Raw genomic sequence first — 18,848 nt, forward strand, 5'->3', positions numbered from 1 at the left:
CAATATTCTAAACTGCAGAGTACAAATACATAAGTTCCTATGGTTAGGATATTATCCAGGAGGAAAGGATGGATTCATCTTGATAGCTGGAATGGGAAGACAACACTTTAGGTAACTGCTGCTACTTGAACGTCCAGGGTCAATAAGTCCAGTATGATACTTAAGGTGTGCATACACTTAACTTCAAGAAAGCACATGCCTTTAAAGGGTAAGATGTTAGTGCTCCACTGCTTCTCACAGGATTTCCCTGCTGATCTTCAACCAGGCTCCAATCTTCCCTACGTACTGAGATATTTAGGACACAGTGCTGTCTGGATGAATGGCACAAACAGACCTGCCTGTCACCTGCATATGGCGGACATCACTGTCAACTCACTATACTTCCTAAAGATTACAGATTGATGTTAAATAGCAGCAGTGACAGAACTGAGTTCTGAGGAACTCTGCTTGTCAAAGCTCCTAAGGAGCAGCAGCAGTTGTCCATTATGGACTCTCTATGGATATTTTTGACAGGAAAGAGTGGAACCAGTTTAATCCAATTATATCAATTAATTCCAGGACAGGTGGTCAGGTGAGTGCTATTTCCATCAGGGTAGAAGATAAACAACGAGTCACAGAATTGTTGCAAGATACGTTTTGCTCTCTCGCTCTCTCTTCATTAAAGGTTTCACATACAATAAGCTGAATACCTACAAGATAACTACCAAAAAACTCTAAGACTGAGGTTTTTCCTTACGAATTCATAGCAATTAAATAATAATGCATGTATAAGTACATAAAAATGCAGAATTTAGATCCAAAGAAAACAAAAATACCTACAAAGTGCTCTAGACACAATGGGACAGAACAGTGAAGCAAAGAATGTGCAAAGGATTTTATTTTGCTTGGTTTTCAAACGCAATTTGAAGATACTTTTCAGTGAGCTAAATGGAGGTAACAGAATCACACAATGCCCTTTCATAATGATCAAGCATTTGATGTTTTAACACAACTGCATCATACCAATGCTTTGTAGATTAGTATATTTATTTCACTTTCATAGTAGAATGTTTGTGTTTATCAACCCTGAAAGTTCTTGCAGAGAAATCATGTGAGCAGATATACTCCGTAGTACACAATGTCACTTCCCATCATTTCCCTCTTCTCCCGCTCTCATTTTCAAAATCAATTCGTGAACTGTGATCTGGCATTGACCAATTCTGGGGTTTAGAACAATATTTCCTGCTTTCCATTAAGAACCAAATCTCACTTTTTAAGAAAAGAAAGTTGCATATCGTTTGAATAGCAGGAAGCACTAGGATACATTATGGAGCGACAGCAATCACTCCATAGCTAAGGCTGCATCTATATTTATGTTCTAAAACAAGTTTCCCTCCATCCTCCCACAAAACCAGTCTCAAAATTGAAAATTTACCCTCACACAGAGGTAGATTTGTCCTACAAATGTAAAGCAAATTAGACAAGAGTTTCTATCTATGACACCCTAAATAGAGCTCATAGTTCAAACAGTCTTTTTCCCACTTCACAGCCAAAAAACAGAAAAAGAAAAAAGAAAAACAGTGTACTAGACTCCCCTAGCTCAGAGCTAGTGCACAGCACCAATGTTTAGTTGAAAAACATTTAATTTCAGAAGCTACCTCTTCAATTTCAAACATTGCTATGGATTTATCTGGTCATGCAGTCTTAGTACAACATGCCATATGACTGCTGGATGCCTGAGTTTTCTTTTTTTTTTAATTTTGATTTTAATTTCTCCAGCCTTTTACATTGAGATCTGTCTCTGCAAGGAAAGCCAATCACTACCTTGGCTTCTCAATAGAAAGATTTTCCACCAAAAGATCTTTTGAAGGGCAGCTCTAAGGAGGCTAGAATGCATCCCAAATCTTTGGTCCATCACCAAAGTCCCAATTTTCAAACACCGCTCTCCACGGCCCACCTTCTGAGGCCCACAGGAAGTCAGCATGACGACCTTAGGAAATTCAGAGTAGATTTTCCACAGGATGGGGGAAGATCAAGAACCCAGAAGGGAAGAACCAACAACAAAACTGCTGGTCTTAAGAAGCTCTTTGATCTCTCACACCTTAGTAGGTTCACTGGTACCACCATTGAACCTCCACAACCCTTAGTAGGCTTGTTAATTCCCAAAACGTGTCTGCTACATGCAGGTGGGCAGGGAGAGCCCATTAGTGCTTTTTTTGTAGGGGTGAATGAGAGGAGAGCGAGACCCAGGGAACCCTGATGAGTATCTTAAGACTTACAAATGGTTCCTAAGAAGCTTTCTGAGAATTGCAGCAGGTGGGGTTGCCCTCCCCAGAAGTGTTACAGGGGATGGATGTTAAAGACTGCCAGGGGGCTGAAAATCCTACTGAGAGCTTGACAACAAGGGGAAATTTACCTCCTAATTATATCACTAGAGCTATGCAAGTATAAAACTCTCCATGCAGACATTCTTATTCCAGAACAAGAACATCCACACAGGGACCTGTACTGGTATAGCTACAGTGGTATAAATACAACAGTATAATTTTGCCACTCAGTTCTCCCACGTAGAAAGAGCCCTGAAGATCATGTAGGGGGGCACCAGGGAGGAGATCACAGGGAGCCAGGAAGAAGTCTTCACGTCCCAGAAAACCCCTACACAATGGACCAAGAGCACAAGTCACATAGGCCAGTTTTTCCCCAGGTCTGCTGAATCTCAAGCCTCCTGACAGTATTTTCCACCTACCCATCTTCCAATGCCTCTACCATCAGCTATTAGAAGCTGAAAGAAAGGGAGGCACACTTCTACAGAACCTAAAAGGTGTATAGAAGAAAATGCTAAGGGCCTACAGAGGTATAGAGAAGAAGGACTCCCTTTTTGAGGACCTTAAATGATCTGCAGCATCAGTCTCCTCAACAGGAGAGTGGATAGGTACTGCAATTAACAGGGAACTTTGTTGCCAGCCGATCAAGTGCATACTGATTCCCTTCCCTGCCTGCCCCCCCAGACTTCCTAAGGTCTGCTAGATAAAGATGCCCTTACTGTGAGCCTCCTACAGTTTGCAAGAATAATTCCTCTCCAACCAAACTTAGGAGCATTAAAAAATACTGAAATAAATCCCTCCCTCCAAGACTGTGCAGATAAGTCTGCAGGCACACAGTGATTTAACTGCATATCAACTTTTTTTTTTTAAAGTGTTATTTAAAAAATAAAAATTAGAAATCCAGTGAATTCAAGGTTAAGGTTGCATTCTTTAAACAAGGCACTTAAATTACCTTAACTTTGCCTCCCTAGCTATGCCATAAAACAATCAGAAACTTTTCATTTTATTCATCCTTAGTAGTTTCATTTACATGGCGAATACCTTAAATCTTAACTGGAGAATGACTGAGTCTCACAGTGACGTCAGTGTACAAGGATTCAGCATATACTATAGGTGAACATATATGTTAGATGGGGGGGATCTGAGTTACCCAGGAAAGAATTTTCTGTAGTATCTGGCTGGTGACTCTTGCCCATATGCTCAGGGTTTAGCTGATGGCCATATTTGGGGTCGGGAAGGAATTTTCCTCCAGGGCAGATTGGAAGAGGCCCTGGAGGTTTTTCGCCTTCCTCTGTAGCATGGGGCACGGGTCACTTGCTGGAGGATTCTCTGCTCCCCTAAGTCTTTAAACCATGATTTGAGGACTTCAGTAGCTCAGACATAGGTGAGAGGTTTTTTGCAGGAGTGGGTGGGTGAGATTCTGTGGCCTGCGTTGTGCAGGAGGCCGGACTAGATGATCATAATGGTCCCTTCTGACCTTAGTTTCTATGAATCTATGTAAGCTCAGACCAATGTGAGAACTGCAAAAATGTTTACCAGTGGGACAGACAAGATTGTCCATGACCACTGTAAGTAGTTGTATCTTTGGCACTGTTTTTTTTTTTTTCCCCACAAGGTGTTAAGAACTTTGGATAGGCAATAACCTTATTAGGCAAAAGGGCATCTTGTTAGCTAAATATAGTCTCTACAGTACGTGTTATGATTTTATTGTATGAGTCACTCTTGATTTCCAATATTTCTGTTTACTATAATTTGATCTGTTCTTTGTTAAATAAACATATTTGTGTTCTATATAAACAAACCTAAGCACTGTGTGTTAAGCAAAGCTGTTTTCTAAAATGTAACTAGTTAAGCTATAATCTGTAATAAGAAGTGGATCTGCTAATTCTGGGAGTGTCCAGTGGTTAAGGGGCTTGACGCCCAGAGCGATGCACAAAGGACTCAGGGCTGGACTGTGCCTATTGCTAGCCTGCTTGAGGGACCTGTGTAGACTGCATGTGGATGGGCTGTGCGTCAGGGACCCAGGCAGGCACAGACAAGGCTTCTTCATGCTAAGAGCAGGTGGTAACGAGGTGCTCCACAGCCCTGGGAAGTGTCATAGAATCTCATTAATTGTGGCATTCTGTGACAGCACGCTCCATAGACAGCACAACTTCTCCATGGACTTGAGAAGAGCGACACAGATCTTAACAACTGTTAGACATGCGCATCACTCAAAACAGGTTGGTATGGTACTTCAGTTTTCTTTAGGCTGATTATGAAACCAAAACAATTGACTGCATGAGCTAAGTGATCAGTTATAAATTGAATGGCATGAATCAATGTGACAAATACACTTTTTCGACAATAAATTTTTGTCTAACTTTCAAAACAGATCAGGCCAACTGACACCTGACATATAAACAATGCTCATTTTGGATTAAGTCCACAAGCAAATTTGAATTTTTTTTAAAAAAACGATTATAAAGCTCTTTTTAAGCACAGCTTAACAGTCATCTTCTCGTGACATCACTGCATATTTTCCCAGCCCGATATGAAAGATCCAGAAGTTGGGACTGATTTTGCTAAAGCATTTACACTGAAAGGGTGCACACTCCCTATCAATGAACTGGAGAGGGAAGCATTGGCTCTAGCAGTGCTCCTGTATCCCAGCGTTTTCCCGCCTTAGCCACGTGTTAAAAATGAAGCATTAACTGAAAAATAAATGGCTTAAGTTTACTTACTAAAAAACCCTCTAAAATAGGGGCTAGAATTGCCCTGGTCAGTTACATGAACACTCCCCAAACATCAGTGGCTACCTGTGTAAAGTGCTCAAATATGACTGTATATGAATGTTTTTTCATAGCTGACCACTCATGCTTTTTTGCATGGATGAGTCGAAGAAACTCCATTCCTGAGATGCTAAGTTAGCATCTTAGCTAACATTTTATTAAATACAAGTTTGCACCCAATATATACCATGACCAGCTAATACATTTTAAAAATGTTAAAATGTGTCTATACTTGTTGCAAAGTTATTCTTAAAAATACATCAACCAACACATTTTCAAACCATCTATGTGACCCTGTCTTGTCTAGGAAGTGTCTTACCTCTGCCCCTACCTGTCCCTATTCCCCTCAGTGGAGTGTGATCTTCAAAGTCCTATAAAAACACACGTCGTCCCCTCAAGCCCCAAAAGAAGGGTATGAATGCAAAAAGATAAACTTGTTGTGTAAGTCTACACAGTTAAAATAAAGCTAGAAATTCAGCTTAGGTTGCTGCCGCAAAGTTAAGTCGGCCATATATTTTAAGGTTATGTTTAACATCCACTATATTAAACTATTCATTTAACCAGAAAAACAAAATTCACATGTGCTACATGGTAGAGTTAACATATGCAGGAACGTTAAATTCCATTTCTTGATCTTGATTTTAACTGTGCAAAACTTAGCCTTAAATGCAAAGCGCTTAACTGGTAAGCAATTTCCAGATCGCAAGTATGAGCTTTCATGTGGTTTTGTTTGAACTCTGTCTTTTCCTAAGTAGTACAACCTTCAATACCCAAAGTAAAGAGCACACCAGTTAAACCAATGGAAAGGAACGTACACTGGCTCTATCCAATATTTGAAGTTGCACTGTCTTAGTCAGAATCAAATATCGTTACGATGTCTGTGCTTATATTTTCCTGTTAATGTTTTATCTTTATTGCCCCTGCCTGCTTAGATGGCTCTGGGTTTTGGACTGTTTGTTTAATATATACTGAATTCCCTAGGAGCTAAGGTTACTACTTGTGTAATAAAAATTCTACCAAGAAGTGTATGGTTATATATATTATATTTCCAAAACTCACCGCTGAAGAGATTGCATTCGTCTCTCCTCTCGATCTCTGGCAAGTCTTTCTTCCTCTTCATCTGGTACACTAAAAAGATGGGGGGGGGGGGGGGGGGGGAAATCGAGAGATTTTCTGTGCTTGAAAAAAAGCCTGTTGGTCATTTTTCAGACAATGTTTTAATCGGCCCTTATTTACAGCTCTTACAGCTGCACTTGACTCCAGTACATGGTTTAATTCACAACTGACAAATTGGTAGCGTTTTCCCTTTACACTAGAAGTATTTTTAGTTTTGCAGTACTTGCACACTTTATCAGCTAAACCTACGTATACCATATAAGAACTAGAAAACATTTGAAGCCAATGCCTGTCAAAGGATATTTTATTTTTCTTTTAGTTATTCACCACCGGACTTAATTTATCCCAACTCCTTTGAACATGAAGAATTAGTAATTGTATACTTTTGTCACATTTCTCCAATTATCTCCCAAAACTGAATGCATGATCTGGAGATGTGTTAATCAGAAATATTGATAAGTCTCAACAAGTGTTGGTTGAGATGTGAAGACTAACAGTACCATATATGACAGGTTTCAGAGTAGCAGCCGTGTTAGTCTGTATTCGCAAAAAGAAAAGGAGTACTTGTGGCACCTTAGATCAAATGCATCCGATGAAGTGAGCTGTAGCTCACGAAAGCTTATGCTCAAATAAATTTATTAGTCTCTAAGGTGCCACAAGTCCTCCTTTTCTTAGTACCATATATGTGCACTTACATCAGCACTTAAGCAGAGCAACAGTGACATCCAGTGGCTAGAACAGGATAATCACAGCAAGTCACAACATAGATGTGCCATACATACATATGTTGTATGTATGGCACATCATACATAGATCAGAAGGGGCAATCTGAATTCAGCAGTTCATGAAAGGACACAATCAACTGTCAAGTCACATTTCCATATAGTTGTTTTAAAAACTTACTATTGTTACAAGTACCATCCAAGAATACTAAAAGTGATTACAGTGGAAATGTTTTTAAATGTGTATGTTTTGGGTACATCTTACATAGCCAAAAACCCCCCCACAGCAGCAAGTCTCAGAGCATGGGTCAATTGACTTGGGCTCACGGGTCTTGCGCTACAGCTTGGGCTCGAAGCCTGAACACCTACACAGCTATTTTTTGCCATGTAGCGCAAGCCCAAGTCAGTTGACCAAGGCTCAGACTTGCTGCCTCCGTTTTTGTTTTGTTTTTGTTTTTGTTTTTTTTTTTTGGGGGGGGGGAAGGGGAGGGGCACACTATGTAGCTGGATCCTTTTCCGTGCAGTCAATTTCTGTTTCCTCTATTTGTGTGGGCCTCTCGCATAGAAAGGGGAGAGAAAAAAAATAATAATTTTTTTTAATTGCGGAAGATTAACTTGGGGATAAGTCAATAAATTGACCTTTTGTGAACCTGACCAGATTTCAAAGTGACAGCATCTGTTTAAATATCCTTTGTCTGGTATAACTTCAGAATGAACCCACTGTGGCTGAAATATGTGATACAACAGAAGCCTCTAACTCTTTCACAGCCTTTTGTAAAACTGGATTATCAGAGGGGCTAGGAGGGACTACATAATAGTCCCAACTCACATTTCTATTCCAAAATATATAGACGCCCAAACAGCTATGACATCCCTCTATAGCAGGGGTTCTCAAACTGGGGGTCAGGACCCCTCAGGGGGTCACGAGGTTATTACATGGTGGGTGGGGGTCACGAGCTGCCAGCCTCCACCCCAAAACCTGTTTCGCCTCCAGCATTTATAATTGTGTTAAATATATTAAAAAGTGTTTTTAATTTATAAGGGGGGAGTCGCACTCAGAGGCTTGCTATGTGAAAGAGGTCACCAGTACAAAAGTTTGAGAACCACTGCTCTATAGGACTTGGAATGTACAGTATTTATTATTGGACAGCATTGGAATTTAAAAGTATTTTCCTGCTTCGAACCACTCCAGGGAAGTTCTCAGTTAAGCTTATCATAGAAGTCAACTAAACTAAAAGTAATCATCATACTTTAGTATTTCAGCAGACTGACAAGTTCAGAAAGGAGCAATAGATTGGCATATACCATTAGTTTCATGAACCTTTACCTCTGAAGAACATGGAAGCAGCAAAACTTCTGGTGCAAGATGCTAACAATGATAACCAACTGAAAATATACTAGGAGAAGCCCTGGGAGTCTTGGAACCTGTAGCATGAACAGAGCCAGAGGAGCCATTGGCACCAACGGTGCAGGGATTCATATTCCTGAATGCTTGTTGGCTGAAGGTGATGGTGGTTGCTTCTCTCTCTTCTGGGGCAGTCAAGCTCCCAACACGAGATGTCTATGCAGCAGCCAGAAGTAAGGTTCCCAGGCTGGGCAGACAGACTTGTTCTCTCAGGGCCTGCATTACCACGCTAAAGATAGCTGTGCGACAATGCTGCACTGGTGGAGGCTCAGGCTATCTTAGACCCAGCAGGTAGAGTGAACTTGAACTCAGATTACTATTCTAAGCCTCCACTGATTCCACAACATCCACAGTTATTTTTAGCCCGTTAGCGAGAATCTGTCTATCTGGGCTGGGAGGCTTGCTCCCAACTGTAGTGTAGACAAACCGATGGAAGCCTCCTCAACACGCTTTTCTTGCCCTCGTTTTGGATCACAGCTGAGAGTGGTACTGATGCCTCCTCAAAACAAAGTGCCACTTGAAATTGGTCCCGTTCTGATAGCTTCATGCGCTAATGCAGGCTTCTTTGATGCCAAGGGAGGCCCCAGAACTACAGAGGGGATTCCTGATCAGGACCAAGATTCTTCAGAACCAAAGAGATTCCATGTAAGTGAGTAACGGTAGCTGCCTGTTTACGAAGAGATGCATTCTTTAGCAGGGAAGCCCCCAGAACCAAGGAAGTCTCACAAGGACTGGAACTTTATGAGAAACAGGACACAAATAGTGAAGATGATTTTAGCACAAATGGAGTCCTGGCACTGCTAGACTCACAACTTGGCACCAATGTACAGTCTTCAGTGCTAGAGGCGATATGCCAGCTGAAGACATTAGATTTAAAAATTTTAGTAAAGCTAATGTTAAAAAAATTATATAATACATAGGTTAAGAAAAGAGCATCTGTACATCTGGGTATAGTGCTTAGATTATCCACAAATACAAAGTTTGTTTTTAAAAGTCATATGATACATAGAGTACATAATCAGCAATAGCCTAAATTTAGGTGAATAGATTTAACAATACAGTTTAGATATTAGAATCTGAATACTCAGGTATGTCACTCATGAAAAGTTGTACATAGATTTGGTTGTGAAAAGCAAAAATATATCGATGAGTGGAGATTGTCACTCAGTAATTAAGAATTAGGTAGGCTGTTCATTTAGAAAATAGTGACCTTCGAAAACAGGGGTCCTCTTCAGATTGCTTCTGGCTCTTGAAGTGATGGTGTGCCCTGTGTTCTTCACTTTTGGTACTAGGACTACTATCTCCTGGCAATCCTTGCACCACGCCCAGTGGCAGTCGACATACTTCTTCAGTTGTCGCGTAGCGTTGCAGGCATGAGTCCAGAGCGAAGCAGTCTCCCCCGTCTTCCAAATTCACCTTTCAGCAAGCCGCTCAGGTAGGTGGCGACACCTTGAATGGAGGTGGTCATGGCGATTCACTTCTTGACGGCATCCTGCAGAGCACACTCCACGATGTTCCTCACCGTGGCGTCTGAGCACGTCAGAAGACGGAAGGCATGAGTGATCACGGCAAAGTCGCACAGATCACCATTTGAGGGACGCTGTCGCCACCCTGCCTGTGTGAGATGTATACTAGTTCATTGCTGGCCCTCTGGGGAAGAAGCATTCACTTCTTCACCAGCTGCTGGATGGTGTTGCCTGCTTTGTTAAGAGGTACCTCCGCTACAGTGGATCCCCTCAGGATGAATGAAATACGGGGGGATTAGGAAGGTGTTCAGAGCATTGATCTTCTGCCACGATGCCAGTAGGGAGGAGTCAGTCCTGGCCACCTCTTGTAGGATCTCCGCGATGGTATCTGCTGGACGCGGAAACCCATCAGCATGCAGAGATGTTGGTATGCTTGCCTGTCCTTGAGGAAGATCATGGGTTCGCCCTGGACGTGAAATGGCATCGCCTGGACCAAATCCCTTTTACCGCCATCAATATGCAGGGATGCACACTTCCTGGTACTGAAGCGGAGTCCCATCCAGTTGGCAGCCTGGCTGGTGAGGTCAAGCATTTGTTGGAGAGTCTCAGGGTTCTCTGCGACCAGGACCAGATAGTCTGCGTAGGCCAGGATATTCACTCTGTTGTCATATAAATCGAAACTTCTAGACCGCTCGAATGAGTGGCACCATGGCTAAGGTGAAAACTATGGGGCTCAAAGGGCAGCCTGGCTCCGGATAGGAATTTCAGGCATCTCTCCTTCCATGGAGTGGATGGTGGCGGTGCAGGCTTCAGACAGTTCCTGGATTAGTTGGAGAAAGTTTTCAGGTACCCCAAACTCTCGCAGCATGTCAAAAATGTGCTGATGGGGCATCAATCCAAAAGCACTTGCCAGGCAGAGCCATGCTATGGCACACTGCCTCCGTGCCCTCCTGGCCATGTGGATGGCAGTCTGAAGGACAAAGTCGTGTGCGTAGCAGCCTTCACATGACATGAAGCCTTTCTGGATGGAGCGGATGGCTCCTCTGTTCACTGACCAGTCTGTGATCCTAGCCGAGAGGCAGCTGGCATACAGTTTGTACACGGTGGAACAGAGAGAGATGGGTCTCCAGTTATTGGGGTCGTCTCACTCACCTTTCTTGTAGACGAGCACCGTCATAGATTTCTTCCAGGAGCTGGGAGTACAGTGGAACTGTTTGCATTTGTTGAAAATGGCAGCTAGTACCAGGGGTCTAGTTTTTTCAGGAAGTTGTAACGAATGCCATCTTTTCCTGGGACTGTGTTTTTGGTCTTTTTAAGTCTGGTCTCTACTTCCTGTGATGTAAAGTCTTGTTCCAGGTCCTCTGCACAGTCAACCCGGGGTAGAGGATGAAGGCACTCTGGATGCTGCACGTCGTTCTGAGCTACATGGTAAAACACACCCTTGAAGTGTTTGGGACACTTTGGGACAGGACTGCGCAGTAGGATGAAGGGCCGTCGAGGATTTCTCTTATAGCCTTAGGGCTGATCGACCAGTAGAGCTTTTGGATCCTGGATGCTGCTGCTGGGTCATAGCAGCAACTGATGTTCCTTCTCCTGGCTTCCCTCATGTTGTTGCTGTGGTGTCTGGATGCAGAAGCTCTGTGCGCAGTCTGTGAGTTCTCCTGAGTTCCCTTCCTCCCAGATATGATTTCTGCAGACAGATCTTTAGTGAGTCTGTCTACAAGGAGGTCAAAGTCCTCAAAGAAGGCTGTCCTTGCCAACTCCTCCATCCAAGCGGCTTTCCATGGTGTGGCAGCCCTCACCGTGGGCCGCTGCTCTTCTGGCTGCTCAATCTCCGCAGGCTCAGGCTGGAAAACTGCTGTGGGATTAGTCTGTTGCCTTTTTCCCCTCCTGGCATTGAGAACTCCATTTGGCCAGATCTTCTGGAATGAGGGCAGCATCTTCCCTTATGGATTTTAGGGCAGCACTGGTCCTTTTAGGAAGAACAGTTTTAGAGGCAGCGGTACTGACCCTTTTAGGGATGCAATCTTGCTTTGGAGTTTCCGGAGCAATGCTAGTCTTTCTGTGGATAAGTTCAGTCTGGCGGGTCTTTGATGCAGTGAGACCTTCTGGGGTCAAGGTCCCATTGGGTGGTCTTGGAGGCCGTTGTGGTCCGTCTAGGGGTGGGGTCCTGTTGCATGGTCCGAGCAGTGGAGATAATCCTCCACTGGCTGGGTCTCGCTGAGTGGCCTGTGAGGTAGTGCTAGCTCTTCTGACGACAGGGTCCTGTGAAGTTACCTGCGGGGGGCGCTGACCCTTCTGCCAACGGCGTTGTGCTGGACGTACTGCAAGGAAGCACTAAGCTGTCTGGAGATGGAGTTGCTTTGCATAAGCTGCGAGGTAACGCCGATCCTCCTCTTGGCAGGGTCCAGCTTAGGGATTTTTGAGGCAGTAATATCCAGTTGGCTGGTCCCAGGGGCAGGGATAGTCCTTCCCTCAGTAGATGGTTCGACCACCTTTTCATGCTGTGGCTCTAGAGGAATAGGTTGGGATGCAGTAGCCAGAGTGTTTGGGGAGTTGGAAGCCGGAGCTGGCGCACGTGGTGTTTCTGCTTTCGGAGCCGAGATGGGGTGGTGGCAACATAGACTGATAGAGTTGGATTCTTCCAGTTTGCAGGTGCCTTGATGAGACTTACATTTCTTCTGCCTCTTGAAAGGCAGGTTGCAGAGGGCACATCGAAACGCAATCTGGTTGCTATGGATTCTCTTGAGGTGTCTGCTGAACCGCCAATGCACTGGAATCCTCAGACTAGATAGCAGAAGGGGCAGAGGAGTGTGTCCGTAGGGAGGGGATACTGGAGATAGATGCAATCATTCTCCTTTTCTTCTCCCTCTGTTAGATGGGCTTCAGTCGTATTAGTGGATTCGCTAGATGGTTCTCATTGCTCTGGGACAGTAGTGTGATATTACAACCTATCTGGCAGAGATTTCTTTTTCACAGGAGCCATCCTTGATGCGCTTGGCACTGAAATCAAGAGGTCTACTCCACTCCTTAGGTGGAGGTGGTGGATGAGACCGGCCAAGAAAGCTTACTCTGTGAGAAAGGCTCAGAGCCTCGATTGCCCATCAGCATGGGCCTGAAGCGTTGAAGACTTGCACAGTGCAGCAGTTTGGGAAAATCCATTTCCACCAAACAGAACAAACGGGTACGTGTAGCCTTCTCTGGGAACACAGATGGGAATGACACAATTTAAATCCATGTTTTTTTTTAAATCTTCCTTCTTGGTGGCTACAGATCAGTTCTATTTCGTTGGCACAGGGACCAAAAATGAGAAAACAGTGCAGTGGCACAAATCGAGTAATATCTAAAAAAATTCTAAAGCACCTAACAAAAAACAACAAACAAGAGGATAGATTATTTGGTGTACAGAACCTTAGAAATTCCTCCAGATATGGAGAGAAAGTCCTTATCCCTATGGCAATTGAGGAAAGAAAGGACAACAGCTAGTTGAGACTGCACTGCCCTTATAAGCTTGCTCCAAATATGCAGTGCTACAAGAGGACACTTGTGCTGCCCCAATGAACATTATTTTCCAGAAGGTTTCTCAATTAGGATTATGCACCATTTAAAAACAAACAAAAAAAACAACTATTGCTCTCATCCCATATACAAATCAAACAAGACACTGCTTGCTTATTGGATCCCTTTGAAGTATGTTAAACAATTAAAGAATTAAACCTGTGGCAACAAGTGAACTTCAGAAACCCTCTAAGATCTTAGGAATGTTTGATTTTTGTAAAGCTTGAAACTTTTTTGAAACTAACTTAGGCATCCTCAAAGCCTCTGAGCAAAAAGGTATCTCTTTATCTCTACTATGATCATGACATTTGTGTAAATTAAAGGAAAACAGGATCTCTGACAACTGATTCCTGAGACAGTCTACTGACTGCTAGCTGAAATACCCGGAAGCAGACTCAGGTGCCTGGACACTAAACTATATTGAAATGTTGCTTGGTTTATACAGGATAGATACTAATTTTATTCCTCGTCTTGGCCCACTTTTGTTCAGGCACGAACTAGCCTTAAAAGATTCTTATTATCTGTACATTTTAGTATGTTAGAAAACGATGAGCGATATATTGCTTATTTACTAGATAACTTTTTGCTCACGATCTGTGTCAAGCTGCATTAGAATAGAAACTGAATTTTAATTAAACACAAAACAGCATTTAAATTTTATTAAAACAAAACAGCCTTAAATGTTTTGGATATATAAACGTCTCTTATCAAAACATGTTTCATATTTACAACTAAATTATAGTAAGTTTAGGTCTTAAGATGCCTGTCTTAAATTCAGATTTCATTTTAAACAGATTTTTTTTTTTTAAAATCTTATTTAAACAAAATCAGATTTCATTTTTATTTTTTTAAAAATCATTGATTTTTATCTACCCTGGCAGGCAGCAGACAGGCAGCAGGATGTGGTATTTGTTTATTTTTTTAAAAAATGTTGCCGCCCCAAGCAGTAGCCGAATTGCGGCCACAACAGCGGTGGAGCTGCCGCCGAATTGCCGCCGGGCTGGAAGAGCAGCAGGGCTGCCACTGAATTGCCGCCGTGGGACACGGACTGCCGCCCCATTCTCAATGCCGCCCCAGGCACCTGCTTGGAAAGCTAGTGCCGGCTCAGACAGACAATCATTTAAAACAAGTGAAATGAAGAAAACTAATGGATCTTATAACTGCAGCCTGTCCTCAGTGGATACTGTAGCTGCTATACCATAAATCTGTTTCAGTGCAGAATGAATATTGACTCAAAGTGTAAATGCAGAGCTAATTTAATTTGCTATCTAATGTGCTTTGATTCAACTACCTACTCTAATAGTTACATGACATTTTGTACAATTAAATATTAAAGCTTTTTTAAAAAATTTAAATTTTACATCAATCTTTGGAAAAAAAATCCTGTTAAGAGATTGTTACACATACCATACATACTCTGAGATTTTTATTTTTTTATTTATATATATATATATATATATGAGAATAAATGTGCACACAATCTTTATTCATTTTACTTTCTTACCAGGAAGATGTGATTAAAGAATACCAGAGTGGGGTGAATAAATATGTTTACATCTCTTTTAACCAAAAAAAATACCAAATTTGTTTTACTTCCAAATTAAATTTCTAGGAGAGCTATTGGAGATTATGCATTGTAGGACCAACAAAGCTAATAAAAGAAAAATATATTTACCCCCTAGAACGCCTTCTGCAGTAGCAGCAGTAACAGCAACAGACACCAATGGACAGCAGGATGAGTCCTGCTATTACAGCTATGGCAATGATGAAGGCCTCAAAGTTCACTGTAAAAAAAAAAAAAATATAGATATAAATATATATGTGTGTGTGTATATATAAAATTAAACAACTTGTAAGACTTGAGCAGTGGTCATTTGAATTTGTCTTCTCCCTGCTTCCTCTGATGAACATTTGGTCTTTCCGAGTTTCATCTTTGGTTTTTTTATGCAGTACTCCTAGAGGAGTTTTAGTAAAATAGCTGCTAAAACGACACGTTGTATAGTTTCACATAAGAACTCTGCCATTGTTACTCACTGAAAAATCATCATTCACCAGATTGAGATCAGGTTGCTTTTTAATCCCTTTGTTAGCCCTCTCCTTTTAAACTGTCCATTCTACTCTTGTACATAAAAACACAACCTCATCTCAGATTTTGACATGGCAATGAAAGTTCCCTCCCAGTTTTTCTACATACACTATGATTTCTCAGTTACAGAGCTACAGGGTGTTTTTTGCATAATTGGGTAATTTACAACCACTATACAGACCTCCCAGACATTTTCAGAGCATAGATTTTTATTTTTTTTTTAAGATTAGAACCATTAGAGTCAACAACTTGCGCGGTTAAATCCTGGCCCCAAGCATCTGTTTTGAGTTCTGGCCACGGAAGAGGTCATTAGAAGCTTTGATGAAAGCTGCTCCAGTGGAATGCAAAAGACAAAAAATGGATTGGAGAGGATTAGGAATGGAATTGGAGGAAAGGAACTCTAGACCGTAGCTGTGGACTGTGCATTCAATGAGTTTAGAGATGAAAGGGAGAACGGGTGTTAGAGAAGTAAAGGTTTTTGTAAAAAGCGTTCTCAACTCTCCCAGATCCCATCCCTTATTTTATCCCCTTTCCTCACCACAACTGCTTGCTGCAACAGATCTCCAATGCAGCTCACAGATGTGTTCACTCTTTTCCTTCACATCAAAGGCCAGAAGTTTACAACTGTGGATTTGTGGTTATGCATTAAATGACAGAGCTCCCTAATGTAATTAAGTAGAACCATGAAAATTTTTTCAAGACATTGCATTCTCAAATGTATTCCTTAGTATGACACTTCACCGCAAGATTTAATCTGTGTTGTGTGGCATCTGTGAAAGGGAGCTTAAAAAGGAAAGACTCCTGCTACAGACCTTGTCTAATCCAGCACCAACAGTGGCCAGCACCAGATGCTTCAGAGGAAGGTTTAAGACCTCTGCAGTCTTAGATGAGGGGTAATATGACCCCCATTAGATCTTATTCTGGTCTCTAACAATTAGAGTTTTGCTTGCCTGAAGCATGAGATTCAGTATCCCTTCAAAAAAAATGTTATAATTAATGACAACTCTGGATATACATATAAACATTCAATCCTTTCTGAATTTGCTAAATTCTTAGCCTCAGGTGACTTTCTGTGGCAATGAGTTCCATAGTCTAATTACAGGTTGTGTGTAAATTATTTCCTTTTGTTGGTTTTGAATTTCTCATTCTTCAATTTCATTAAATATCCCCTTTTTGAATTATGAACAGGAGAAGTAAAGTTCCTAATCTACCTACTTTATGTCATTCATTATTTTAGATTTTTTTTCCCCATATTCCCTCTTATTTATCTTACAACCCCATTCTTTTTCCATGGCCTTGATCATTCTTGCTGCCCTTCTCTGTTGCCCTGCCCTCACCCCAAAGCCCGCAATATCCTTTCTGATGACATATCTCCCCTCACTATGACTAATTTTCAACTGATTCTTTTCAATAATTCACTAACACTTTGTGTTCTTGTTGGTTTGTTTTTTTTAATCTAAAATTGATGTTTTTACTGAGTTGTAGAGAAAAGGCCCATCAAAGTAGAAATCAAGATGCAACCTTAACAATGCTTCTGACTGGCATACTTCAATAATTATGGAGATATTGGTCCATCTCAATAGTTAAGCATTACCCCCATTTTGCACAGAGAGCAGGGAGTCAACCTCTGTTTTTTATGAAAATACATATCCTCCCCAAACTTAAGGTAATACTCACTGAGTACAGAATGAGTTTTCTGAGAACTGACTAACAAATAAATTCAAGTTTAAATTAATTTTTAAAATGGACTCTAAACAATTTAGCATCTGTGTCAGAATTTGTCTTGTCCGGATGATCTGAATATTGGAACAATACAGGCTCTTAATTCTTCTCTATAGTTAAAATTCATAAAAATCTTATGAATAGATTATTTAACAAATTAGACTGTAATTAAGCTTATTAACAATTGTATCCAACTGTTATGATTAGATAGGCTATAAATAGGGTCAGTTTAACATCTCAGGTAATTTAAGAGGGGCCACTAACTTCAAACAAACACTGACTCAAGCAACCATCATCTTTACCCTATAACTAATCTTCATGAAACAACTTTACTGGGGTTGTAAGTAAATCAGTGGCATGAGGGAGACCGGCCACATTCCAAGAGTTCTTAATGGTAGATTTGCCCAATTGTGTCTGCTCTCTTAGCTTATGTCTATACAGGGATAAAAACCAAAAGTGTGGTCAAGCAACTGACTATACAATTTAACAAAATGGAACAAATATCAATGTCATTCTGTGTTCCTGCATCCACCAGCTACTTTATTTGCTTATTTATCCATAAAAATACAATAAATTCAGCTGATGTTGCTTTTACACTCATCTTCCTCCTTTAGCTTTGACCAACCATTTGTCAGCATGTCACGTTCCAGATATCACTGGTATCTGGGACCTATATGTTCCCCAGCTTTCCATTTTTCCACCAATACACAGCTGAACATGAAAATGCATTTCACGAGCTGCACTGTTCATTTTCAGCAACACTGGGTCAAAAATAAGTGGCTTTGCTTCATTTCATTTGCAAAAAAGACAAACAATAGCACCATCCTCAATGTGGTATTAGTTCCCTGCTGTGTCTGGGACAAACTCCATGAGACCATATATTCATATGGCATGCTGCAGTGCAGAACTTGTAATAACTCGGGGGCGGGAAGGGGGCGGAAGCAGGGGAAGTCTTTTGGCAACTGTTCACTTATTGTGCAGAAGGTGTGCTACTATGAAGTTTTCATCTTATGGTTAAGCTACAGTCAGTCAATCTACAAAATGAAAACCTGCCTAAAATAATTGCAAGTACTTCCCATACTAATGATATGTAGGAAAGAATTTGTCTGCTCAGCACACCATGTGGCATCAGAAGTTGAACAGTGAACAGTAGTTTTCAGGAATACATAGTTTGAGTTTCTCTTTTAAAAGAGAGTAAATCAAACAGTTCAAGGAACAATATTTATGAATTGTAAATCTCTCTTTAAAATCTCTATCACTACTGCTGTAAGACTAAGGCTTCCTTCATGTCTCCCATGGCAGATAAAATTTTAATAAAAAATTGGATTTTTTAAATTTAAATTAAATCTATCTTTTTTAAAAAATATACCTAGTTAAAATTAAAATTGAAATTGACAACCTATGTTAAGGCCTAAAATTACAATATATTAAAATAATTTAAATTAAATACAAAAAATAATATTAAGCAGTATGCTTCCTCCAATTTTTAAAGAAAATCAAACGACTGAAATGGAAGTCACTGGCTAAGCTAAGCACGTGGAACCACAATTGGTTGAATTGCTAAACCAGCTTTCAACAGCAATAGCTTCTTCTGCAGAGAGAATATTTTCTTCATTTCAGTTTATTCAACTAGTTAAGTTGAATGACTAGTTAATTCGAAGTTAAGAAACTGAGTGTTGAAAAAAGCAGGAAAACTTGT

The 18,848-nt window shown here is 41.1% G+C and overlaps 1 protein-coding gene across 2 annotated transcripts in view; it reads right to left on the reverse strand.

Annotated features, from left to right (window-relative positions):
* Nucleotides 1-18,848, reverse strand: part of LOC102929613 (pituitary tumor-transforming gene 1 protein-interacting protein) — a 57,220-nt gene that overhangs the window by 22,179 nt on the left and 16,193 nt on the right. For both annotated transcript variants that reach the window (XM_037890731.2, XM_043541225.1), the window contains exons 4-5: nt 15,017-15,125; nt 6,134-6,202 (exon numbers count right to left, since the gene is read on the reverse strand). In XM_037890731.2, the coding sequence (XP_037746659.1) occupies nt 6,134-6,202; nt 15,017-15,125 (178 nt within the window). The remainder of the gene's footprint in view (nt 1-6,133; nt 6,203-15,016; nt 15,126-18,848) is intronic.

The sequence above is a fragment of the Chelonia mydas genome, chromosome 2, assembly GCF_015237465.2.
Source record: "Chelonia mydas isolate rCheMyd1 chromosome 2, rCheMyd1.pri.v2, whole genome shotgun sequence".
NCBI classification, from domain to species: domain Eukaryota; kingdom Metazoa; phylum Chordata; order Testudines; family Cheloniidae; genus Chelonia; species Chelonia mydas.